At 49.4% G+C, this 26,885-nt stretch overlaps 1 protein-coding gene across 1 annotated transcript; it reads right to left on the bottom strand.

The window, feature by feature from the left end:
* Positions 1-4,388: 4,388 nt before the first annotated feature.
* Positions 4,389-23,573, bottom strand: POMGNT2 (protein O-linked mannose N-acetylglucosaminyltransferase 2 (beta 1,4-)). Its single transcript, XM_004419578.3, has 2 exons — positions 23,384-23,573; positions 4,389-6,723 (listed from the first exon to the last, which is right to left on the bottom strand). The coding sequence occupies exon 2, from the start codon at positions 6,617-6,619 to the stop codon at positions 4,877-4,879; it is 1,743 nt and encodes a 580-aa protein (XP_004419635.2). The 5' UTR covers positions 6,620-6,723; positions 23,384-23,573; the 3' UTR covers positions 4,389-4,876.
* Between the last annotated feature and the right edge of the window lie 3,312 nt (positions 23,574-26,885).

Genomic DNA, 26,885 nt, shown 5'->3' on the forward strand with positions numbered 1-26,885 from the left:
TGCAAGCTTCCAGCAAGCACTTCTGTGTCCTGATGTGAATGGGTCTACTCAGCATAGAACGGGGGATGGGCATGCAGACACTGTGTGGCCGGACCCTCCCAGCCTACCCAGTGCATGTCAACCACCCGTGGCACTGTGGGACAGGGCCCAGCTCTCCCTGCTTATTAGCCCACCCAGCAAAGACACCATCTTCAGGTGCTCCCCTCAACACCGACCTCTTCCTGCCTTGTGGATGGAGGGAGTGGGGGGGTTGGGGTTCGACCCTGGATTTCTATGGACTCGGGCAGAGCTGGGCTTGAAGGCTGCCCCTCACACACACCTCGGCTACTCCTTAGCCATATGGGGCCACAGCCCTCTCAGTGTGCTGTTCCTCAACAGGGGTCCCTTGGGTCCCTACATTCTGCCTCAGAACAGTCTTTTTAAAAAATATATCCTTGAAAAATTTTCTATTTTTGATTTTCAGAACTACTTTAGGGAAATAACTTCAGCAAGAGAGAGGACTGGACTTGAATGCAGGAGCTCTGGGTTCAGATCTGGGCTTGGCCACTTAATGGTTAGCACTTGACAAGTGTTTACGGAGCGCCCACTATAATACCACTAACATTTTTTGAGTGATGACTATATGCCAGGCACTGTGACAGTAGTTTACATGGATCAAAGCATTTGATAAATAAATGGCAAGCAATAGGATATATTGGAGCATATGAGGAAGCCATTTGGTGTAAAACTAATTCGGCCTGAGCTTGTTTTTCCAAAAGGGCCTGTGGCCTTTGAACATGCACTGTATATCTGCTTTAAGTATATACTATGTCCCAAAGACAGGAACAAATGCCCTTAAGATAAGGATGCAACTTCCCCCACAATGGCATTTCCTTAAGGATAAGCATTTCTCCCTAGGCTAGGATTTGATTGCTGCACTCACCCTGTGACCACCCAACTTGAGACAACAGACCCGCTACCTGCTGTGCCCACCTGAGAATCGTTGTGCAGGCATGGCAATCTCGTGACTATTGTAAAAGGGACATTGCAATCATATGTGATACATACTCTTTGAAGGTATATAACCACTCTGTACACCCCACTTCTTTGGTGCCCTTCCTTCCTTGGAAAAGGAAAGCCCCGGGATATATGGTCCTCAAATTTGGCTCATAATAAACTTATCCCAATTTTGACTTAGAGATTGATTATGGATTATTTGCATCGACACATTTAACATCACCACAACCCAATGGGTAGGTGTGATTATTATCACCTCCATTTTACAGATGAGGCAGAGAGGGGTTAAGTGACCTGCTCAAGGTCACCCAGCTTGTAGGTAGAAGGGCCAGAATTCAAACCCAGGCAGGAACTGTGCTAGCAAGTCTTGAGCCCAGGACCACCACTTAAAGTCGCTCCCACCGCCCTCCCCAGCTGCTCTGACAGCTCCTCTTCCTCTAATCCTTTTGGATTCAGAGCTGACGACAAGGCAAGGGCAGTTCCCTGGAATGTGGAGCAGCAAACGGCGACTCCATCCAGGCACATTCACATGCATTTGGCTCCCTGCCCATTGCTCTTTGCTTGTTAAAGTCAGCTCAGTCTATGAACTGTGTCTTTCTTGCAAACTTGAAACTTCATCCACTTTTTATGTTTTTCAAAAAACACTCTCAGCCTCAGTGTGTGCTGGTGTTCCTTGCCCTATTCCTCCCCCAGTCGTTACCTCTGAACGATGTGCCAAGCAAAGCAAACAGCCGGGGATGGCAAATCAGGACATTGCCACCAACCTTAAAGAGGCGGCGAGGCCAGAAGCTGAGACGGGTCTGCGCAGCTGCAGGCAAATCGGCCTCATGAAAGAAGCCGCTCAAGGGGCTCTGCCAAGGCCATCACAATCACCAGGCACCACGCTGCCCAACTGGCCTGACCCCTCACTCCAAAAGGGCTATTCCAAGGGAAATGATGGCATTTCCATGAGGGAGAGGCTGATGATAATAATAGGTTCACAACCCTCTAGATGCAATTCCAACAATCCCCAAAGCTCTGAAAATCAAAAACTTTTTCATGTGTTCGCTGTCAAAACTCATGTCCCACTCAGCGTGAATATTCATACATTTCACTGCAGAAATACCAGTGTTTGGTTGTCGGGTGTAACCTCAGACCCTGCTGAGAGTACTGCATAATATCTGGTACATGCACCATATTACCTTTCTATATCTGAAAAATTCAGAATTCAGGATCACATCTGGCACCCAGGGTTTGAGTATGGGATTCTGGACCTGTGATAACATATTACAAGTAGGGCATGGTGCTAAGGGCTTTACACAGAGGATTTCCTGAATGCCTTACAACAATCCCAGCTGTATGATCCTCACCCTACAGACGAAAAACCTCAGCCGGGGAGGGAGTGATTTGCCTGAGTCCACACAGACGGAGGAAGCAGAGTCTGCCCATGGACCTGGGGGAGCACCGGCTGACATGAACTGAACACACATGGTGGCCCCCACGGTGCCACAAGCTTTACATGTTTCCTTATCGCAAACCTTTGCAACAAGTCCATGAGGCAGGCATTATTGCTCCCACTGACAGAAAATGAAACCGAGGTTCAGAGAGGTTGAATCACTTGCCCAGGGTCACAGAGCAGGTAACTGGTGGAGCTGTAATCTAAACCCAGGCAGGTTTGACTCCAGAGCCCCTGCTCCCAATCACTATAGCACCCTTCCTTCCTTCCTACATCCATTCATTCACTCATTCAATAAACCTCATTGAGCGAGTTTCCCACAGAGAACGCAGAATTTGGAAGGAGTTAGAGGCCATGTGCTGTGGTGGCCACTTGTTCCAGATGTTGGGAGAGGCCCGGTTTTACACATCCTGTCCGGTTGTCAGTGCATGTCATGGCGTTGTTTGGTAAGCGAGGCCCCGTAACCGAGGATACAGAAGTGTGAGGCAGCACTATGGACAGGAGGGGGTTCGAGGAAGGCTCCGCCTGGGTGGGGGAGGACAGGAAATGCGGGAGGGGTCTCCGGGAACATCAGAGCCGGTTTCCCCTGCGTCTGGGCTCTCGAGTGAGTGATCCCCAGCTGAACCCCTGAGGCTCGCCCGCCAACTCAGGTCAGACCTCCCTGCAGCCCCCACTCCTGGACCACCCACAGGCGAGGGCTGGCCCTCCAGGTTTTTGGCTCTGCTAGTCACCATTCCCCTAGACTGGCCTTTCTTCCCCCCTAACCTGCCCCTACTCTGCCCCAAGGCCTCTTCAACGTGAAGGTGTCCCAAGGGGCAGGAAGAGGACGAGTTCTTACGATCACTCTGAGGGAGGGACAGCACGGAGTTCTTCCTGCCCCTCTCCTCCTCCTCTTTGCATCACCTGCCCCTCCTTCCCTATCCTGGACCAGCAATGGTGCTGCCTGAGGTCTCTCCCCACCCTCCTAGGGTCCTAGTTAGCACTGCTCAGGGGATGCTCATTTGGGGGTCTAGGGGTTGGAGGTTTTCGGGTTGGGCAAGAGCTGGGGCTCTCAGCCAGTGACTAGGATATTCGTCTACTGGACCGCTTTGGCTTAAGAACTGATCAGCCTGCCGCAGCTCTCTTAGAGTGAGCTGCAGCCTGAGACTCACCTCCTCGACTCCCCTCTTTCCCTCTCCTTCACAGGAGTCAGACTTGCATCGGGGTCTCCTCATGAAGTAAAGGCTAAAACTCTTTCTCCTTCTCTAAGGACAAATTCAATCTTGGGTTAATTTTCTAGCTCTGTTTCCATGGAAGCCAGGTAAAAGTTGAATGTCAGGTGTGGTATTCAGCATCTGGACTGGAAGGTCTAGGAATGAACTAGAATATTTGGTAGGACACCAGAGCTGTAGGCTTCCCTGAGTGCGGTAACTCTTATAACTGGGCAGGTTCCTTGAGGGACCTTGGGAACACGATTGTGGGTTGTTTAAAAGACAATGGCTCCTATGGGGCTTCTAAGCCAAAGTGGCCCCACAACTACCGATGTGGATGTCATCTCCTCACCCCCGAGCAGTCCCTGGAGGGAGAGGGTAAGAGAATGGCCCTTGGACTGGTGTGAAGACTCCCTCTGTGGAAGAAACCATTTGACGCGGCCCTGCTGGCAGGCTGAGTGTCCCGTTCTACGTCCTTCTAAGTGAATCCGAAGCCAGGTGTGGTCTACCACGGTCTTGTGAGTCTGACTGTCTAGTTAAGCGTGAGAAGAACCCCTGGCACAGGCTGGTCTTCCTCACCACAGCCCTCTCCCACCCACTTCCAGGCTTTATCCCACTTCGATGGAAATGTGATATTCACCCAGCAGTCATGGTGAAACCCAACGCTTTCCCAGCGCCACGTCTCCCTGGTTGACAATCAGGATTAAAGGGCATCTGGGTATTGACTACCAGCCCCCTTCCTACCACCCAATAAAAGACATGACCGCGATGTTTATAATCATTTAATGAATGTTCCCAACATACCCTTCACTGGGCTACAGGTGAATTTCATGACGATGGAAGCTGATGAACCACCCACCCAAACAAGCACACAATTACCAGCAGTTTCCAGAAACTTCGATGTCAACCAGAAAGACTCAGTGGGGAACAGCATGACCACTCAGCCAACAAGGTTCTTGGGGATTCTTACTTTCCTTCTTCCTTCTCCTCCTCCTCCTCCCCCTAAGGACTTTTGCCAGGGCTATAGATGCTCAGGATGGGAGAAGGGGTGAGGGGTCCCATTGCACCAGTGCACAGAGGAGTGCTGCGAACCCCACACCTCAGAAGCAGTAAGATGACACGGAGGCACAGGCCTGGGGCAGGCCTGCTCAATAAATAAACAAATAATTCCTAGAAGCCACCACAGGGGGCTAGCGGGCTCAGGGACACTGAACTGGAGGAGCCGACCTCCCAAAGCCTGGCCACGGCCCGCTCGCTACGTGTTACACACCAGCACATCTGCAAAGGGTCCCAGGAGGCTCCTGTTGAAGATGCAGCGCACCCACACCAGGTAGGTGGTGAAGGGCTTGATGTTCTCAGTGAAGGTGTGGTTCTGCAGGGCCAGCATGTAAGGCACGTAGGTGTTCTCCCCCTGCTCCTGCAGCCACACCTCATACTTTACGTCCTTCACCTTCAGGTACTTGAGGTTCCACGGGATCTGCCAGGAGACAGTGAGGCGGGCCTCAGAGGCACCCTGCACCGACGCCTGGCACCGCGCCTCCCTCACCTTGCCTGGGTAGAGACCGACTGTCCACTTCTGCTTCCGCGGCCCTGGCCGGCCCTTCACCACGCGCCGTATGCTTTGGATGAGGGATGGGATGTCCACCTTGGTGTCTTGGTAGATTCGGAAGAGCCATTCGGGGTTCCGGCAACAGAGATGCCGCGGGACCTCACGGCTTTGCAGGATACGGGCCTGCTCTGCCCGATCTAGGTGGGTGATGCCCCCCTGGTCCCAAGGCCGCTCAGGGTGCGTGACCGTGTTCTCTGGCATCATGTTGCGCCAGGCTACATACTGGAGGTCCATGCCGGGCAGCATGGCCAGCGTCTTATAGGGGGTGTAGTGGTCAGGATTGACGGCATACGGGAAGAGCTCAACCACAGTTGCCCCACGGGGCAGGAAGAGGGCAGTGACCAGCTGGGCCCCGTGCATGCTGACCAGCATGGAGGCATTGCTGACCAGCCGTACAACATCTGCAAAGGCATAGTCCTCCAGGGACACCGTCACTGTCTTCATCTGGAACTCCTGGGCCAGTGCCAGCAGCAGCTCTGCCTCATTCAGGATGAGTCTGTTCTGGGTGCGGCTGAAGACCAGAATGTACTCCTCGCCTAGGGGGGCCCCTGCATGGCTCACATTTAGCTTTTCCATCATGAACTGTGCAAACTGCCGGATCTCGTTGCCTGAGACAAGGATATTGGCCTTTGGGCCCTGGGGCTGGACGAAGCCATACTGGTACCAGGTGGTGACCTTGGAGAGGCCCACAAAGGCATGGGAGAAGCACAGCAGCCGGCCCAGCGTCTTCAGCTGTGCCCGCAGGAGTGGCTGCTTGGGGCTGAGAAGCTTGTAGAGGTCGAAGTGTGCACCCTCGCCCCAGCCCTCCATGAAGAAGAGCCTGGCCTCACGGGCCAGGCCAGGGAACTGCCGCAGGGTATAGAAGAGAGGCAGCAGGTCGTCATGGAAGACATGCATGAGGTTGTCGGGGTTGAAGCGGTTGGCAATGAGGGCCACGTCAGGCACGAACACTGGCTTGGGCATGAAGCGCAGGGCGGCGGCCGGCAGCTCCACAAAATTGAAGTACTGGGTGTTGTGGTCCTCCACGGTGGACAGGTCGAGCAGGGCTGGCTGGAAGCGCCGGGAGCCCAGGTTGGGCAGCATGACAGAGGTGTTGCTGTGGAAGAAGATGAACTCCTCGGCTTCGCTGGAGTAGCAGAGCCATTTGAAGCGGCAGATGCGGTCAGTGTGTGTGCGGCCTGTGCACACCATGTCTGTGCCGCCCTCCATCAGGATCTGCAGTGCCTTCGGGTAGTCGATCCTCAGCGCTGGGGCTGGCTCTGCGGTCTGTCGGCCGAGGGCCAGCTCCTCCTCCAGAGCGGCTGCATGCTCGCGCAGCCGCACATGCTTCCACAGGACTGCCGCCAGCACCGACACCAGCAGGGCATTGAACACCGCCGAGAGGTGCATCCTAACGCCACTGTGGGCCCTAGTGAGATGAGGGCCCCTGGGAAGTGCCACAGGCCTGCTGGGCTTTACCCATCCCTGCGGGCACCCTGAGGACTGGCAAAAGCCTGCAGGAGGAGAGAAGGAAAAGGAAAAGGTGTTGGTGTAGTCTGTCTGGAGTCATCTCAAGCTCCCGCCACGTGCCAGGCACTGTGCTAGGCTCAGTGTGCCTGTGCAGCATTGGATCTATGCACTATCCTGCACATTCGTAGGTGTGGGAGATTAGACCTTTGTTCATAAGTATTCACTCCTTCCCTCCCCTACTGCTTCCACGGGGCAGTATACATTCCTGTACCTTGACTTTGGGCTTGGCCAATGAGATGTTAGCTGACAGAACATAATCAGAGGCTTGAAAAGTGCTTGCGGGACCGGCCTTGCCCTCTTTACACATATGACATTGCCATGAGAAGAATGTGTTCAGCCTAACTCACTGGTCCCAGGAGGAGGAAGACATGTGTGGAGCAGAGCTGCTCCAGCCATGCCCAGTCTAGCTCTGCAGACCCCCAGGTCTGTGAGTGAGCCCAGCCAGGACCATCAGAACCACTAGTCAAACCCAGCGAAGACTGACTGACACAGAGACACCTGAGCTGAGTAAGTGCTTGTCATCACTGGAATTCTAGGGCTGTTTGTTAAGAAGCACTGCTGCCACAAAAGCTAGCCAATGTAGATATCTGTGCTGAGAGGCCACAGGGAAAATCCCCTTTAGGGGCCTGACATTCCTGGTGCCACAAGGAAAGCACAAACAGGACTGAAGGCCTGTGAGCACTGTTCCCGGGCTGCACACCAGGACCCCCGTGAGCCGCTTCTCAGGACACGTGGCACATATGCACAGGGGAGATGAGGGAACATCTGCTCTTGCTTAAAGCTCCACTTTGGAAATCACGCCTGCTGGCATTTAGATTCCCACAAAAGGATGGGTAGAAACTTACCCCTGCAGTGGTCAACCAAGAGAATTATGTTTAAATGTTACCACTGACACACGTTTTGTATACTGATGCAAAAACCCCCAAGGGTTCAACTCCCTGCCCCACATATACACACACCTAAAGAGAGGCCTGGTTGGGCCGTGGGCATTTCCTCCCATTTTTCCGTGCTACTGGGAAGGGTATCACACCTGCTCTGAGGCCCAGGACTGTTCAGACAGTTAGAGTCTCACCCTCAGCCCTCAGAGGAGCAGCCAGGTAACATGTGGCGCCCACTTGGCCCTGCACTGGGGAGGGATCGACCTACCCCTTTACTCCCTTGGGGGCAAGCTTTTGACTATTGGTGTCTTGTAACTTCTATACCCCTGCAATCAAAAGAATGAAAGTGCAGGGCCGGCCCCGTGGCTTAGCGGTTAAGTGCACGCGCTCCGCTACTGGCGGCCCGGGTTCACGCACCGCTTCTCCGGCCATGCTGAGGCCGCGTCCCACATACAGCAACTAGAAGGATGTGCAACTATGACATACAGCTATCTACTGGGGCTTTGGGGGAAAAAAAAAGGAGGAGGATTGGCAATAGATGTTAGCTCAGAGCCAGTCTTCCTCAGCAAAAAGAGGAGGATTAGCACGGATGTTAGCTCAGGGCTGATCTTCCTCACAAAATAAATAAATAAATAAAACTGTTTAAAAAAAAAAAAAGAATCAAAGTGCAATCTTGCCCAGAAAGAGATGGTGTCTTAGGCAAGTTCCCTCAGAAGCAGAGTCAGAGACAAGAGTTTGAGTCAAAATAGTTTGAGAAATTATCCCAAGAAACACCTGTAGGACAGTAGCGAACTGGGACAAAGAATGAAGACAATACAGGGCCCACTAATGAGCAGGCCACCGCTTTGGGGAAGCTCAGCTATTTGCCTACCAACTCCTGTCCAGCATTAGTTGAAAGCCATTCCTGGGGGCACGACCCCTTCCAGCCTGCCCTCATCCAAGGGTTGAGCATGCACACATATGCACATAACCTCCCAAAAATTTCAGGAAGCACTACGCTGACCAGGTGTAACGCACTCCAGTGTTTCCTCTTCTGGTCCATTCTATTCTAAGGCTGTTAAAAAAGTGTGTGGGGGGGCACATAGTCTTCTTAATTGATTTTACAACCTACTAACAGGGTTGGCAATTTGCTGTTTAAAAAATACTAATCTAGACCAGAGGTTCTCAAACCTGGCTGGTTATTGGAATCCCCAGGAGCACTTGCTAAAAACCCATATTCCCAGGCACCACTCCTGGAGGTTCTGATTCAGGAGGTCTGGGGTGTGGCTCAGGCATATGCATCTTTTGTTCCTCTGCTGCATTTTCCTGTCTTGTGGACTATCCGAATCCCACTTTTATTCATCCACAGTGTATTCGAGGGTATCTCTTGGTATACACTTTCTAGTGGCTGCTCTAGGCAGCATGTTACACGCGTGCAACTGGTGGCAGCCTACTGGTATTAACATTTTACCTTTCTAGTAAGTACACAGACCTTACCTCCATTTAGTGACTTTATCCTCCTCCCTTTCTAATATAATTATCTTAAATATTTCCTCTATATACATCAAGACCCACACCAGACAACGTTATAATTTTTGCTTCAACTCTCAAATGTAATTTCCTCAAGAGGAAAAGGAGAGTCTATTATATGTATCCATACTTTTACTCTTTTTGTTCTCTCTTTGTCCCTGACGTTCCAGGTTTCCTTCTTATCATTTCCTTTCTTTGAAGACCTTCCTTTAGTCATTCTCTTACGGAATAACTTCTCTTAGTTTTCCTTCATGTGAAAATGTCTTGGTTTCACCTTCATTCCTAAAGGATATGTTCACTGGGCATAGAATTTTGGGGTGATGGTTCTTTTCTCTCAGCGTTTGAAAACTTAGGTTGTGCGGCTTCCCTCTGGTCTCCGTGATTCTGATGAGAAATCTGCTGCATGTGAACTGCTGCTCCCCAGAGGTGATGCTTCCTTCCTCTTCTGCGGCTCTTGCGAGTGTTCCTTTGTCATCGGTTTTCAGAAGTGTGATTATGAAGTGATTTGATGTGGATTCTTTGGGTTTATCCTGTTTGGGTTTCAGTCAGTCTTGATTGTAGGTTTATGCCTTCTACTAAATTTGGGAAATTTTCAGCCATTATTTCTTTGAATACTTTTTCACCCTCACACTGCTCTCCTAGGACTCCAATTATACTAATGCTAGATTTTTTCTTTTTAATTACTGTTTAAAGGTCTCTGAGGCTCTGTTTAACTTTCTCCCCAGTCTGTTTTCTCCATTGCTGTTTAGATTGGAAAATTTCTATTGTTTTGTTTTCATGTTCACTGATTCTTTCTTCTGTCGTTTCCATTCTTCCATTGGGCCCATTCCAGTGATTTTTACATTTTGGTTACTATATTCTCCAGTTCTAAAATTTACATTTAGTTCTTCTTTATATCTTCTACTCCTTTGCTGAGACCTGTCCCAGGCATCTAGGGTATTATGATACTCTAGATCTTATATTAAATCTTCTATTTTACCAGGTTTTTGATAAGACCGTGCTGGTGGGGGAAGGGAGAGCACTGACTCTTTACCGTTGGGTGGGAGTGGAAGTCCATGCTCCCTACTCAGCCTCCACAACACCCCCCTGGCAGGGAGGGTGAGGGACACCTCACAACCACTAAGCAGGGTGGAAACCTAGGCTCCTCAGTTGGCCTCTACCAACACCCTGGGATGGGGGGTGCCTCATCACCACTGGGTGGGAGTGGAAGCCTAGGCTTCACTGACACCTCAAGGGGACTGTGGTAGGGAGGGACATCTTGTTACCACTGGGGGGTGGTGAAAGTCCAGGCTTCCCCTCCAGCCCCATCCACGGGGAGGGAGGTATTGAAGGTGGGGGGACACCTGGTTACCACAAGGTGAGGGTGGAAGTCTATGCTATCCATTAGGTCTTTTCTAAAGCTGGGAGGGAGGAGGGAAGCAATTTTCCCTGGTGTTTTTCAGGAATAGGGTGTAATTGTCAAAAAGTTTCTGTTTTGCTAGGCTGCTCCTCTTCCTGTCCTTTGAGAAGAGAGAGCAAGCTCTCCATGGGGCTTTTTTCTGGTCTACGCCCGTTGGCATTTCTGGGTTGCAGTCTTCTTGAGTAGCCAGTCTGGGATCTATAGAAGGCAAAAAGACCACCCAGGGCACTCACCACTGTGTCGTTCCACGAGTTTCAGAGTCCCAACCTGGTCCACATTCTTCTCTCCACCTTTCAGTCTCCTAATGTTTTATATCTAATGTTCTGTGTTTTCAGCTCTATTAGCACGAAGGATAGGAATAAATGTGTCTACTCCATTTTGACCAGAACCTGAAGTCTCACCGGCATCTGCTTTTTCAGCAGGCTCCCAGGTGATTCTGACATACAGCCAGATCTGAGAAAAACCAAGGGGCTCTTAACCAAATAACCAGGCCATGTATCCCTAGAGCCCCAAAGTCTTAGCTCATTCCAGCATCAACTCAAAATTATGAGTCCACAGTCTCATCACACGGGACCTGGTGAGCTGGGGCTGCCTGGAACCTTGGGTACCCAGTGGTTTGCAGACCCTGATCCTTGGGGGCTGCTGAGGGTGGTGATGGGCAACGAGACATGTAGCCAAGATCTCGGGCCACCAGCTAGTTCCAAACAGAAGCCCTTTTAATTTTTTTATACTTAGGGTACTATAGTGGGTTGAACAGTATCCCCCTAAATTCATGTCTACCGAGAACCGCAGAATGTGAACTTATTTGGAAACAGGATCTTTGCACACGTAAGTTAAGGATCTTGAGGTGAGACCATACTGGATTAGGATGGCCCCTAAATCCAATGAGAGTGCCCTTCTAAGAGAGTGCCCTTCTAACAGAGGAGAAGGCCACGTGAAGATGAAGACAGGGATTGGAACGATGCAGCTATAAACCAAAGACCACCCAGGATTACCAGGAGCTACTGGAAGCTAAAAAGAGGCAAGGAGGGATTCTCCCCAGGGCTTTCAGAGGGAGCATGGCCCTGTCAATACTTTAATTTTACACTTCTGGCCTCCAGAACTACGAGAGAATAAATTTCTGCCATTTTAAGCCACCAAGTTTGTGGCAATTTCTTGGAGCAGCCCTAGGAAACTAACACAGGTACTATAAGAATTCAAATGAAAAAGAGGTTCTTTGCTCTTAAGGAACTCCACTGCTACGACGGTTCACAACCACTAAGCAAGTCTTTCTCATTTGATAGAGAGGAGACACAATTTGCCCCAAATCACACAGCCAGTCTAAAGCACAGCCAGGATTAAAAATGGAGGCGTCCTACATGCCTGGTGCAGCGCCGCCTCCCGGAGACTGGAGAAAGCAGCAGCTCACTAGTGCGCCTGGCCATGCAGCTTCTGCGTTCAGGGTCTGATGAAGTCAGACGGCTCCTCGCACAGTCCAGTCTCTCCTCTCCATTCAGCTGCCTCGCTCCAGGGCCTGGGCCAGGACTGCCGTGATGAGCTGCTCTGAACCCTCTTGGGCACAGCCCTGCTAGGGAAAGCAGGCCATTCTATCCCCTGGATAGAATGTTTCCTCTGCCCGAGGAAACTCCTCTGGAGTTCTCCCCTTGCCAACACTGCCATACCCTCTGCTGCCCCTCCACTGGGGAGGGGCAGGTAGAGGAACACCTCAGCCTCAGGGCGCCCACTCCACCTGTTAGTTTGACAGTTGGTTTCCTCTTTTGGAGACACCTTTAAAGGTATCACTGATCAATCAGTAGCTGTCACATCACATCCTAAACCATCATGGCTCTGAGTTCCTGCTGTATTACTGTCATAGATGGCTCCCAGAAGAGGATGTGTGCAGGCCAGGAAAGTCTGAGGATAAAAGCCAGACAGACTCGGGTTCAAACCCCAGCTTCCCAACTTACTGTGTGGACTTTCTGAACTCAGGCTCCCCATGAGCAAAAATGAGGGTATAGCACCCACCCTTGGGTTGTGGAGAAGGTCAGAAATTACCTATTAGTTGAACCTCATGAATGCTGATTTCAACTGCTTCTGATGTACAAAAACAGCAATTTCATGCAACTAGGTTCAACCTAATAGATAAAGTGTCTAGCAGAAAGGAAAAGAGAAAAACTTGAGGCAGCAGATGGTTAATAAAGGGCGAAAGGGATGCACAATGAAGTCTGGCATTTTAAAACACTTTGGACACACTCGGCTACCTTTATCTGACTCAGAGCAAAAGCTGATCAGTGCAGAGGCAGGAACTGTCACTCTTCATCACAGTCATTCGAAACAAAGGATTTTAAATCTGAGCAGGAGAAGATTCCTCCCAAAGATGGAGACTGAGACCAGACAGTGAATGCTGTCACTTGTGGACTTGAGCAGTCACCAACTCTATGTTTCTTGGGCCTCCAGGTCAAGTGCACTAATAAATGAGAGAGCAGACACTGTTTCTACCCAGCATCTATGTCACCCTTTCCTCTTCCTAACAAAATCCCAGGTTTGTCCAGATAGCCAGCCTGCCCCACTGGTACCCACAGGTGCAGAGGAAGCCAAGATCTACCTCCTACCTCCAGAGGGCCGGTCAGCAGACAGAATGCATCTGGGGCCACTTACTGGCCCACTGTGGCACTCTACCTGAGCAGAACCAAGCAGACCGAAGGGAAGGAGTCATATTCCGTGTTCCCACCCACTGGACAGAAAAAGATGTTGTGACGTGGCTGCTGCTTGCCATCTGCCAATCATGAGGACACCAGCTTGAAAGCAAAGCCAGAATGCCGAGGCAGGCATGATGGAGGACAGATACAAAGGACAAAGGACCCTAGTGACATCCCTGAGCCCTATCCCTGGACTTCCTGCTATGAGAGATGATAATTTTCTTTACGTTGAAGCTGGTTTGAGTTGGTGTTTTGGTTTCTCAAAGCCAAGAACCATCTAACTGGCACAGAGGGAGAACCTCTTTGCAAAGCGTCGTGCATGAAGCAAATGTGGGGGATCCGGCCTGTGCCACCTCTTTCTGAGCTCTATGCTCCAACCCAGTGGAGCTATTTGGCATCCTTTCCCTGTGACCCTTCTAACTCGGGTAAACAAAGCCCTGCCTCTAAGAAACCCTTGTGTGAGAAATGAAAGTGAATCAAGCATACTCATTGTGGGCCAAAGTGGAGCTACCACAGTTGTCCACACAGCTTCCATGTGCTGGTAGGGAATGTGGACTAAGGCAACTTGAGTGTCACAGCACAGGCAGCAGGTGGGGCTCTGGTGAGCCCTGCAGGCTGTATGGGCCAGACCCCTTCTGAGGAAGAAACGTGTCCTTCTGGTCTGGCCATTTCCTGGAGCTTTCAGAGGGAACAGAAATGTCATCTCCAGGGTGGAAAGGAAGGGGGTGGGGGGGCTGTCCATGGAGCATGATCCAAGGAGACTGGACGGTCCAGTCTAGTTGGAGCAGGAATTTGAATTCTATCCTATAGGCAATGTGGAGCTAATGAAGGTCTTTGAGCAGAGTATCCTGGAGATGGAAAATCCAATGACAAGTTCCTAGCCTCAGTGTCCCCACCTTAACTCAATATGGGAGAGGAGAGCCTGGGAGTTACAATGGGGGGCCTAGAAGAGAGGGAGCTGAGGAACCTGGCAGGTCAGCATAAAGGGGGCACAAGAAACACGTTCCTTATGGCAATTCAAGTCCCAAAGTCTGCAGATTATTTAAATTTTAAATAAATTCCTGTGGACTGAAAGCTAGTTTTTTAAAAGAACTCCCACTCACTCACATCCCATTGGGACTTCTTGGTGTCATGAGAAGAGGATAAACTCACAGCTACCCTGAGGGCCCATCAACTTCACGTCCTGCATGCAGGTCTTTTTTTTTTTTTAATAGATTTTTTTTCCTTTTTTTTTTTTTTGGTGAGGAAGATTGGCCTTAATCTAACATCTGTTGCCAATCTTCCTCCTTTTGCTTGAGAAAGAGTAGCCCTGAGCTAACATCTGTACCCATCTTCCTCTATTTTGTATGTGGGTCACCACCACAGCATGGCTTGATGAGTGGTGTAAGGTCCATGCCTGGGATCCAAACCCGTGAACCTGGGCCAACGAAGTGGAGCACGCTAAACTTAACCACTACGCCATGGGGCCTCCCTGCTGCCGGGTACAAACGGGCCCAAGTTTGTAAGCCCCAGTCTAAAGTGAAGCTCCCTCCTGCCGGCCTCACCAGCTGCACCTGAGTTCCCAACTGCACAGCTGCCAGAACCACTGCTGTTCACCGGTCGCTCCTCCAGGAGCAGGGCTGTGGAGGTGGGGGGACTGGACTGCCTGCACCCACCAGACCCAGGCTGCAGAAGCCCCGCAGCACTCAGGCCAAGACAAGGGCGGCAATAGCGCCTAGAGAAGGTTTTATATTAATAGTATAACAATTTTACTTATAAGGGTTATTCATACTCATGATTGAAAATTACAGAATTCTTTTCTGTCAGTGAAAAGTGCTTTTATCCTAAACGCAGCCTGAATTACTAGTGCTGAATTATGGAAGCCTCTGGTCCTGCACTGATGTGTCTCACACATGGGTAGTTAGCAAAGAGCAAACAAGTTCCAGTAACTCAAACATCCTCGGAGTGATCTCCTCCTCCACTCCCTCCCCGTCATTTTGTTGCCAGAAGCAGTACATGGAACATAGTGCTTATAAGTGCTCCAAAATTAGATATTAATCCAAGGCTATTGATAAACCCAAACACACACTGACACACAGGACATCAGGTTTTCTGACAAAAGTATGTCCCCTTTAACAAAAAATCAGCCTGAGTGCTCCTTGTAAAGCTTAACATTTAATTGACTAGGCATAAGAGTTCACATTCTTAGACTGAAACCTTAACATGGAGGGCAAGTGAGTTTTGAGCAAGGTTTTGGAGGTGTTTGGGTGGTAGTGGTGGACCATGGACTGTTTTAGTGTAAAGAGAAAAGTCAAATTTGGAGATATTTAATACCTATGTCAACAGCTGATGACTGTGACCTTATCAATAAACGGGTATGAAAGTCCTTCAAAGTGGGGGAAACACCCCAATAGAATTCCAGTCCATGTGACTCTGGCGCAATGGGTGCCATCAGGCTTTGCTGAGGACAGCCTAGTCTCCAAGGCTTCCAGCACAGGAGGGACAGTTGAGAGGCGGAGGTGAGCCCGGCCTCCCACAGGCTTGCCTTCACCCACCCTCTCACCAGGTTTCAGCCTCCCATTGACACAGAAACTTTTGGGTTTTTTTTGTTTTGTTTTGTTTTTTGTGAGGAAGATCGGCCCTGAGCTAACATCTGCCAATCCTCCCCCCCCCCTTTTTTTTTTTTTTTGCTGAGGAAGACTGGCCCTGGGCTAATATCCATGCCCATCTTCCCCCACTTTATATGGGACGCCACCACAGCACGACTTGCCAAGCAGTGCATCGGTGTGCACCCGGGATCCGAACCGGCGAAGCCCGGGCTGCTGCAGCAGTGCACAAGCGCTTAACCACTTGTGCCACCAGGCCGGCCCCGACACAGAAACTTTTGGTTGCACGGCCTACTGTAACATCATCTGGCTTTTGCTTGGCACCTATGAGTCACTCGCAAGTTAGATCTGCGTGTTGGTCCTCTCTGGCATGACAGAGCAGCACTACTGCGCACCCATGTGGTCATAAACAGGGATGCAAACAGGAAACCTCTGCTGTGAGGCTCACAGAGGTGATGCAGAATATGCCTGCATCAGTTTTTCTAGGTGAAACTGCATATCCAAATAAAAACAATTCTTACAGGGAGTGCTCAGACCCCAACGTGTACACAGATTTAGATGGGCCTTTGGGTCCAGTTTGAAAGGACAGAATTCATCAAGAGGGTCAGAAGACAACTCACTACAGGGAGCATAAAACATTCACAAAGAAGCACCAAGTGTGCACAATACAACACACAAGTGCATGGCAGGAAATCGTACTGGCTGGGGCTGGGGGCACCCAGAAAGGCTACCTGGAGGGCAAGTGAGTTTTGAGAAAGGTTTTGGAGGTGTTTGGGTGGTAGTGGTGGATAAGATGAGCATCCCTGTTATGTGTCCACATGTCCCACTGGCAATGATTGCTACAAACCTCCGTCCACAGCAGGCATCGCTGTGCCCGGTTCTCACATCTGCCCAGCAAGCGAGCCATGAGGCCACCAAGCCATGAGCTCCTCTCTCATCCTAGGGCAGTGATGGCCAGGCCCAAAGCCATGCGCAGCTGAATGGACACTGCATTACAAGACAGATAAACCCTGGAGCCCAGGCTGCAGGGCAGGCATGGGCAGTGCCAGGAGAAGGCAGGGGGATGAAGCTGCCAGGAGACCTGGGATTCACCAGTGGAGCCCCTCGGGCTCAAGTGACCACTCGTGAAGCCCTCTGCAGGGTGAAGCCGTGCAGTGTGCAGGTCACTAGCGGTCCCTGCCAGACACCCAGGGAGCCTGGAGCCCAACATCAGCGAGTGTAGGGAGGTGACAGGCCTTGCTTGGGTTTTCCTTTGGCCTCATCGCCATGGTGTCAACTTCAACTCTTCTCTTTCTTCTTCTTCTTCATCATCATCATCAACATCATCATCATCATCATCATCATCAATCACCATCATAATATCAGAGCTAACATCCACTGGCCAATCATCATCATCATCACCACCACCACCACCACCACCACCACCATCATCATCATCATCAATCACCATCATAATAACAGAGCTAACATCCACTGGCCAATCACTAGGTGCCTGTTCTCCACTTCACATGAGGATTTTCACTTCATAGATGGTAAAACCAAAGCACAGAGAGGTTAGAAACCTACCCAAGGTTACAAAGGAATAGCGATGAGACTCTAACCCAGGCAGGCTGGCTACAGTGTCTGTCATCTCCATTATTTGTTTTTTCTTCCTTTTATCTGGAAACCATCCCAGACTTACAAAAAAGTTGTATGTATAGTACAAAGAACTCTCCTACATTCTTCCCAAGATTCACCAACTGCTAATTTGACACATTTGTTTTATCATTCTCTCTCTCTCTTTTCCTGAACCATTTACAAATAAGTTGGAGACATCTTGCCCCTTCAGCCGCTCATACTTCTGCATGTATTTCCTAAGAATGAGAACATTCTCTTACATAACACGAGTTCTGGAAATTAATATTGATATGATACTGTTATTAATCCATGGTCTCTATTCTGTGGTCCCGAATCAAATCCAGGACGAAGCATGGCATCCAGTCCTCATGTCTCTCTAGGCTCCTCCCACCTGGGGCAGCTTCTCAGCCTTTCCCTGACTTTCATGACCCTGACCATTTTTAGGAGTCAGGGTCAGTTATTTTCTAGTATGTTCCTCAGTTTGGGCTTGTCTGATGTTTCCTCACAATTAGACTCAGATTATACGCCTTTGTCAGGAATCAGAGCCTCCAGGCTCAACCACTGATATGACCCTACTCTGTGCGAGTCTTTCTGGGATACTCACCCTGGGGCAGCTGGGATCGGGAAGGATCAAGAGACCCTATCCTGCGTAGGATGTCTGAAGGAGTAAGCCACTTCCTTGGAGAATAGAAGCCCCTGGACCCTGGGCATTCTTCAAACACCTGCGAGGCTGTGCAGCAAGGCTGAGGTGGCTCCAGAGGGGGGGCTGCAACTCTTTCTAACTGACTGGACACACGTGCATGATGGTGACACATGCCACCCAGACCCCCCGGCATAAGTATGGACTTCCAGTACACATAATTCCCAGCAGCTGGCTGCCACTCTGACCCTAGCACAGCTGTGTGGGCTGCTCCAGGGCCTGAAGTAAGGCCCACAGAAAGGAGTTACCAGGAGGGGGATTTCAGCGTGGTAAGTGGGCAGAGGACTTCTCTAAGGGTTAGAGCTGTTTGAACATGGAGAGATCAGCTACTTTGTAGGGCAGTGAGCCCCTGCCTGGAAGTGGTCCAGCAAAACAAGATCCACCGGTGAGGGCTACTCCACAGGTGGGGAGGGAGCTGGCATGGTGGCCTCCAAAGCAGGAGTCAGACCCAGTATCAGCATCACCTGGGATATTAGAAATGCAGACTCTCGGGGCCCCCTCCAGACCTGCCGGACCATAATCTTTGAGGGTGGGACCCAGGAACCTATGTTTTAATAAAGTTTCCAGGTGATTCTCATGCATGCTCAAGTTTAAGAAGAACGCTCTGAGGTTGTTCTAACACTCCCCAATCCAGCAATTCCCTGCTTCTAAATACCCAGCAGGGTATTTCTGTCTGGCTCAGGGTAAACACCCAATCCAACAGAGGACAACCCTCCCCATCAATAGAGGCTAAGTAACTTCTGTTCCCAGCCTCTGCTAAGACGATGCATAAGCCTGCATTCCAGGGCAGACTGCAAAGACTCTAAGCCCCCTTTTGAGGAAAGTCGCCCCAACCCACTCCTTCCCACCCAAGCTGCCTCACTCGTGGTATGGGAGTGAGCTCAGGTCTCCTGGCCAGAGCTAAGTGGACTAATGGTGGAGCCTGGGTCTAAAGCAGCCACCAGTGACAGACACAGGGAGAGGGCAGATCCAGTGGCGCCACTTGTATCAGATGCCCACGAGAGAGACAGCAGGTCCCTTGAGAAATAAGCCCCTGAACAGAGCAAGGCTGGACTGCTTCTCTGGCTCCCTACGATGGCTACTGTACCTCCTGGGAGCTCCGGGACTCAGCACAACTGTGACAACTGCTGACGCCACCCCAGGACGTGCCATGATTCCTGCCACAACCTCCACTGCTGAAGGACCCCCAGATGTGTCTAAAACAACCTGATACAAAGGCCTGCATTGGGAACAGCAGTAATAGCAATGACAGCGGCAATACATCAGACCAGAGTCCCCCGTCCCTTCCTGAGGCTTGGCTCAGGGCTGAGACCCACTACCCAGCAAGGAAGAGGAGCCCTCTGTTATGCTCTTCAAAACGGAGAGAAGAGACACTCTTAGCATAAGACTGCACCAGTGGTAGTCACCATGGGCAGAGTGTCAGATTCTCTGACAGATGGTGGGCCCTGGGTGTGTACCAGTGGGGACATGGGAAGCCAGACAAAATGGAAGGATCCACTGCTGTCCTGGCTAGCTCAGGAAAAGAAGATGCTGGCCTCTGGGCAGGGGTGGGGGGTAACGCTACCACCATCTTACTGGGCACCTACTATGTGCCAGGCACTGTCCTACTTCCTTTGCCTGCCCTTTTTCATTTAAGCCTCATAAAAGCCCTCCAATGCAGGTACTAGCATTATCTCCATTTTCTTTTAATATGAAAAGCCCAAGGCTTAGTAGAGTTAAGTACCTTGCTCTAGGTCTTACTGCTCAAGCAGGGGCACCAGGATTCGAACCCATGTCTGATCCCAGAGGTCTTGTTCTCAAGCACTGTGCTCATCTGCCATCAGACTCGGAGGTAAAGTGGTGACAGAGAAGCAGGCTAGACCTCAGAACAATGAGTTTTCATCACTCAAGAGCAGAGCAGGTGTGGACGGCTCTGGAAATGCAGACCCAGAGGCCCTCAACTGTAACTTAGCAACCCAAGGCTTCTCTTGTGTAATTACTCCCCACCCAGCTGGTGGAGAGATACCCAGCGGTGGCAGGTGGCTCAGGGAACAGTGGCCATTCTCTCTCCCCAAGGAAAGTCTGGGTAGCACACTGTGGTAATAATTACCCACCTGCCCTGGTGCTGTACTGAGAGGGTTAAGCCACCAATTTAGAATTACAAGACCATTGCTTTTTAGAGCTAAAAGAGCCCTTAGAAATGATTTGCTCCAACTCTTTATTTTATAAAAGAAGTCTTGAGAGGCAGTATGAGCTCACAGGCAGCCGGATTAAACAGCGGCCTACTGGCTCAGTTCAGGGCTCCTTCTCCTCACACCCATGGCTCGTGTGGCCCTCCTCCCAAAAGCAGAGTTTCGGCCCAGAAAGCAAGTATGCAGCTCCAGGACTCTTCCCAGCCCCTAAAGAAGACCATTCCTTCTCATAACCAAGCTCCCCAGGTCTCATCCAGACTGCACCCTCCCCAAGCTGTGGTCCAGTGACGAGAGCCTCAAGGGGCCACAGGGCTTGTTTCGGCTGCCTCTTCCTAACACTTCATCCCCAGACTCACCCAGTGGATGCCCTCTTCCAGCCTCATCCAACATCAGACACGGACAGGAAACTCATGCAGCCAGGCTGCAGGGTCCCACCTTTTCCCAAGTGGTGCGAGAAGACCCCCAGCTGTACCACTGGAGGCTGCCCAGGGTCACAACTGGGTTTCAAGAGCTGTGAAGACCCTCGGCAGCAGAGCAGGAGAATTAAATGGCACCAGTTCTGGAGCCAAGAGGCCAGGATGTGAGCTCCTGTCCTGTCACTTAGCAGCTGCATGATCCTAAATCAGTTCTTCTTTTTTTTTTGACATACAAAAAGCTGTACCTAATTAATGTATACAACTTGATGAGTTTGGAGATAAGTATACATCTGTGAAACCATCACCATAATCTATGCCATAAACCTATCCATCACCTCCAAAAGTTTCCTCTTGCCCTCTTATTTATTATATTTTTGTGATATAACACTTAACATAAGATCTACCCTCTTAGCAAATTTTTAAGTACATAATACAGTATTGTTAACTATAGGCACTATGCTGTACAGCAGACCTCTAGGACTTAGTCATCTTGTATACCTGAAACTCTATACTCTTTAATACCTCCACGTTACCCCTCCCCCAACCCCTGGCAACCACCATTCCATTCTCTGCTTCTATGAGTCTGACTATTTTAGATTCATCGTTTAAGAGGTATCATGTAGTACTTGTCCTTCTGTGTCTGCCTGGGCCAATCTTAAACCCTGCAAGCCTCCATTTCCTGGTCTGAAAAACAAACACAGTTATACCTACTTCACAGGGTGGTTTTGTTAATTCCAAGAGATAACACAGACAAAGCACAGTGCCTAACAATTATTTTTATAATATTATTCATCATAATAATGATAAAACAACTTCTATTCACTGGCTCTTACTCTGTGCCAGCCACAATGCTAAGTGCTTTACATGAATTACCTCATTTATTTCCACCTACGAATCTAAAACAGGTGTTAGCAATCCCATTTCACATTTGAGGAACTATGTTCAGAGTTGTTAAGTGAATTGCCCAATGTCGCACAGCTATTAAGTGGTGGGCCTGGGATCTGAACCCAAGTCTGACTCCAAAGCCTATGATGACATTTGTGGGTTCTGCCTTTCACGTTCACTACTTCATCCAATTTAAAAAACCTATCAGGTGATGATGGGCGGGTCCTGGGGGAGAGTATCCACTGACAACCAAACTGAGAGTGACGAGGACCCTTGGGGAATGGAGCGCTTGATAATTTAATTTTCCAGTTAGCTCAATACTCACTAGAAGCCTCTGTTAATTGCTAAATATTTTCTAAAGCAAGGCTCAGAGCAAGAACTTGCCAACCAGAAGGCCAGTTCAAAAAAAGCTGCATCTGCTCTGATACCCTACCGCATCAGGGCTGCCAGGATGCTCACACGGCCAGGGTGTGTGGGAACCCAGCTACTAGCACCAGCACCCAATCCTCCTCTTTGCTGAAGATCTCTACTTTCTGCTTTTCCTCACCCTCTGGGGGCCCAAGGCTCAGGAACTGATGGCCTGGCCATCCCTAGGGGAAGAGGGGACCTCTGTTCTTTCCTGGCTCTGCCACCAACTGGGTCTCGGATTCCTCATCTGTCATGTGAAAGGATGAACTGGAAGATCTCCAAGGTCCATGAGAGCCAGAGAGGGCAGCTAATTCCAGTATAAAGAGGAACATGGGTTCCAATCTCACCTCTAACATTTTCTATCATTAGCAACCACAAGTGCTAACATTCGCTAACATTCACCCTGTACCAGACCCTGGACTGAGGACTTGTACGGCACTGTTTCATTTAATCCTCACAGCAACCTTGTGATGAAGGTAGTTTTATTCCCATTTTGCAGAGGAAGAAATAGAGGCTCAGAGAGGATAAGTGATTTGCTTAAGGGCACATAGCTAGCAAAGGAAAGCCAGGATTTGAATGCTCCGCTCATGTAACAGTAAACGTTTGGTGAATGAACTCTGTTCTATCTGTGCTCTTAGCCACTGAGTCCTATCAAGCTCATCCCATAACCCTTCCCATGTCAGGCCTCACCTCCCTCAAGAGTAGGCTTTGCGAGTTGGTTGGCATAAAATAAGCAGACGCTGGGCACCCACCACCAGGTGCGGACACTGGCCTGAGGACCCCAGATCTAGACAGAGGGTTCCCATCAGTGACAGGAGACGGGTTCCTACACACATGCATGGGGCCGGGAGTCCACTGGCTCCCTCGTTCAGAGGCTACCTGGGCACTGGCAAGCAGGCCGTGGCAGGCTCCCATCAATGGACACATAGTAGGTGCCCTATAGAGCCCCAAGAAGCTCAGGGATCAGCTGCAGGCCTGCCCAGGTACTGCCTTCAAAGAGAGCTCGGGAGGCCAGGACCCCCTCCGTGCACCTCGCCTGGCTCCCGGCCACCCGCGTCTCATGCGCACCATCATCTCCCAAGCAAAAGGGCGTGGGGACCCGCTGCCAGTGCTTGCCCCGAGGTAAGGGGTCCAGCAGGCACGCCTGGGGGCGCAGCCCGGACCCGCGGCACCGAGATCCCGAGGGTCCACCTCCCCTCACTCCTGCCACCTCCTGTGCCTCCTTCAGTTCGCATCACACGTCATTCCTCCGTTCTGCCAACTGCCCTCGACTCCCCTTCACCCTAGGGCCCGGCTCCCCCGTCGTCCCCTCCCGGGAGAGGTCCGGGGGCCGATCCCTCAACTCCTAACCCAGCCGGGTCGCGGAGCCCTTGCCAGCCCCGAGCGCGCGAGTCTCACCTGCAGCCCGGGCTCCCCGGGACTGAAGCCACCTCCGCCGACGCGTCCAGGTGGTCACCCTGCGGCGCCGGCTTAGGCCGAACCCGCTGCCGCCCCCGCCGCCCACTCTGAGCCCCGGGAGCCCAGGGACGGAGCTCAGGCTCCGCCGCGCCGTCCGGTCCGCCGCTGCCAGGCTCGCGGCTGCCCGCCGTGCGCCTGCCCGGCTGGCGAGCTCGGCGCGGCAACCTGTGCGCGTGCGCAGGCTCGCGGGTTTAGAGGCCCCAGTCCTTGGCCAGAACCTCTCCCCTTGCCTCGCGGAATCCTAGGAATTGTAGTTTGCGTGGGAGAACAGCCCGGCCCTTCAACCCGCGGAATCATGGGAGTTGTAGTTTGCTGCCCGAGAGGCTAAGTTTTGCTTGATGTTAGGTGTGTACAATTGTGGGACTCCTGATAATAAATTTAAATGTAAGTTAAACCCACAACCATATGTTATTTATAACATCAAAGTAAGTAATACGTTCACATGCTTTTAAAAAAATCTAATACTACGGGGGACTTAAATACAAAAGCACCATTCCTCCGCTGCGCCACTCCAATACCCCCATCCTCACCATATGCCTCCCAGACCTCCAGCTCCTCAAGGGCAACCACTCCCAACTCTTTTGGCTACTACACCTGGCACTTACTGCCGACTCTCAAAATGTACATATGCCCTATTTCTTGATTAATGAATTTTAGACCTCTTGGCTTTTTGCTAGGATAGATAAGAATTTCACTCATTTAGATGTGCGCTGCTGACCAGAACTACCTGCACCCAGGTAGTTATGAGACGACATTTCTGTCTATCGAGTTGGGAAAACCTTGTCTTTTCATTTGTAATTATTTTAAATGATAATGCCCAAGTGTTGAGGCAGTAAGTTGGTAAATTTATGCAGGGCAATTTGACAATACAATCAAAAGCCTTTAAAAACATGCAGGCCTCTAACCAAGAAATCCTGATAATCGTGGATGAGTGCAAAGGCTGAACAGTGTTGTTTATAATAATAATACATTAAAAGGCTGGAGTAGCTATATTAATTTCAGACAAAATAGAATCAAGAGCAAGGAAAATTACCAGGAATAAAAAGGGATATTATGTAATGATAAAAGGGTCAATTCACCAAGAAGACATAATAATCCTAAATGTGAATGTACCTAACAATAAAGCCTCCAAATAAATGAATCATACACTGATAGAACTAAAGTAGAAATAGACAAATCTGCAATTATAATTGGAAACTTCAACATCCCTTTCTCAACAAGTGATAAAACAACTAGACAGAAAGTCAGCAAGGATATAGAAAAACTCGCCAACATCCAAAACCAACAGGATCTAATCAACAGTTACGGAATACTTTATCAAACAACACAGAATACACATTCTTTTCAAGCATCCACAGTATATATATTAAACTGTATCCTGGGCCATAAATTTAAAAAATAGCAAAACACATGAATAGATATTTTACCGAAGAGCATTTTCATATAGCAAATAAACACATAAAAAAAAAGCTCAACATCACTAGCCATTAGGGAAATGCAAATTAAGACCATGATGAGATATTACTACACACCTATGAGAACAACTAAATTAAAAAATAATGGCAATACCAAATGCTGGTGAGTATGCAGAGAACTGGATCTCTGATACATTGCTGGTGGAAATAGTTGGGAGTTTCTTAAAAAACTAAACATACACTTAACCATATGACTTATCATTTGCACCCCTGGGCATTTACTCCAGAGAAATGAAAACTCACATCTACACAAAGACTTGGACCGATTGTTCACAGCTGCTTTATTTGTAATGGCCCCAACTTGGAAACAAACAAAATGTCCCTCAGTAGATGGATGGTTAAACACACTGTAGTGCATCCCTATCATAGACTATTATTCAGCAGTAAAAAGGAATGGACAATTGATACATGCAACAACTTGGATAAATCTCAAAGGCATTATGCTGAGTGAAAACAAGTCAATAACAAAGGCTACGTACTATATGATTCCATTTATGTAACATTTGTGAAATGACAAAACTATAGACATGGAGAACAGATCAGTGGTTATAAGGAGCTACAGATAGGGTAGTCGAGGAAGTGGTGTGACTATATAAGGGTAGCAAGTGGGAGATCTTTGAGGCTATAGAATACAGTCATGCGCCCCCTAACAATGTTTCAGTCAATGACGGACTGCATATACGACAGTGGTCCCCTAGGATTAGCACCATAGAGCCTAAGTGTATAGTAGGCTATAGCATCAATGTTTGCATTAGTACACTCTATGATGTTAGCACCACGACGAAATCACCTAACAATGCATTTCTCAGAATGTATCCCAGTTGTTAAGCTCCGCTTGACTGTAGATCTGTATCTTGCTTCTGGTGATGGTTATATGACTCTACGCATATGGTAAAATGACAGAACTATATACAACTTTGTACCAGTGTCAAATACCTGGTTTTGATATTGTAATATGATTATGTAAGATGTAACCATTGGGGTAAACTGAATGAAGAGTTTCCATGGAACCTCTCTGCACTCTCTTTGCAACTTCTTGTGAATCTATAATTATTTCAAAATAAAAAGTTTTTAAAAAGAAGGAAACAAAAACTTGGAAATGGCTTAATTCCTCAGCCATACAGGATTGATTAAATAAAATCGTGGACCATCTAAGAAATCAGTAAAAGGATGTTGCAAAAAAAATTTATTTAATGCTGTGGAAGATATTTCACATCACGTCACGTTACATGAGAAAAGCACCAAAACATTCAGTATGATCCCTTTTTAAAAAGAGTATATTGGTGCATAGAAAAGAATCCAGAAGAATATCAGCATACACCCTGTGCAGTGAGATTATGGGTGATTTTTATTTTCATCTTGTTGATTACCTGTATATATGTTTTCTGCAATGAACATGTATTGTTTTGAGATTTTGCGGGGGAGTGGGTGAGGAAGATTAGCACCGAGCTAACATACATTGCCAATCCTTCTCTTTTTGCTGAGGAAGATTGGCCCTAGGCAACATCCATGCCCGTCTTCCTCTACTTTATATGTGGGATGCCTGCCACAGCATGGCTTGATAAGCAGTGTGTAGGTCCACGCCCAAACCTGTGAACCCTGGGCTGCTCAAGCAGAGCACACAAATTTAACCACTGCACCCCCAGGCCCGCCTTTGGTTCGTGATTTTTAAATTTAAGTTGTTTTTAGTTTTAAAAAGCTCCTATGTTGAGTTTATGGTTCTCCACAAGAAAGCCCGTGTTGGTCAGCTGATGGAAAGAGGCAACAAGCAGCCCAAGAGAGCAGCCCATTATTGGACGTGGAAGGGGATTGGGTTCTGGTGAAAGCCGAGTCTTCTGGTTAGGATCCCAAAGGACGCGGCCTGTGTGTCCCCAGGATCCAGTTTGCAGACAATGATGAAAACTATTCTGGTGCTGGAGCAGTAGGTGGTGACTTATTTGCTTGTAGGAAGCTTTAATAGACTGGGA

The sequence above is a fragment of the Ceratotherium simum genome, chromosome 5 (genome assembly GCF_057802395.1).
Source record: "Ceratotherium simum simum isolate JZ-2026a chromosome 5, ASM5780239v1, whole genome shotgun sequence".
In the NCBI taxonomy this organism is placed as follows: Eukaryota; Metazoa; Chordata; class Mammalia; order Perissodactyla; family Rhinocerotidae; genus Ceratotherium; species Ceratotherium simum.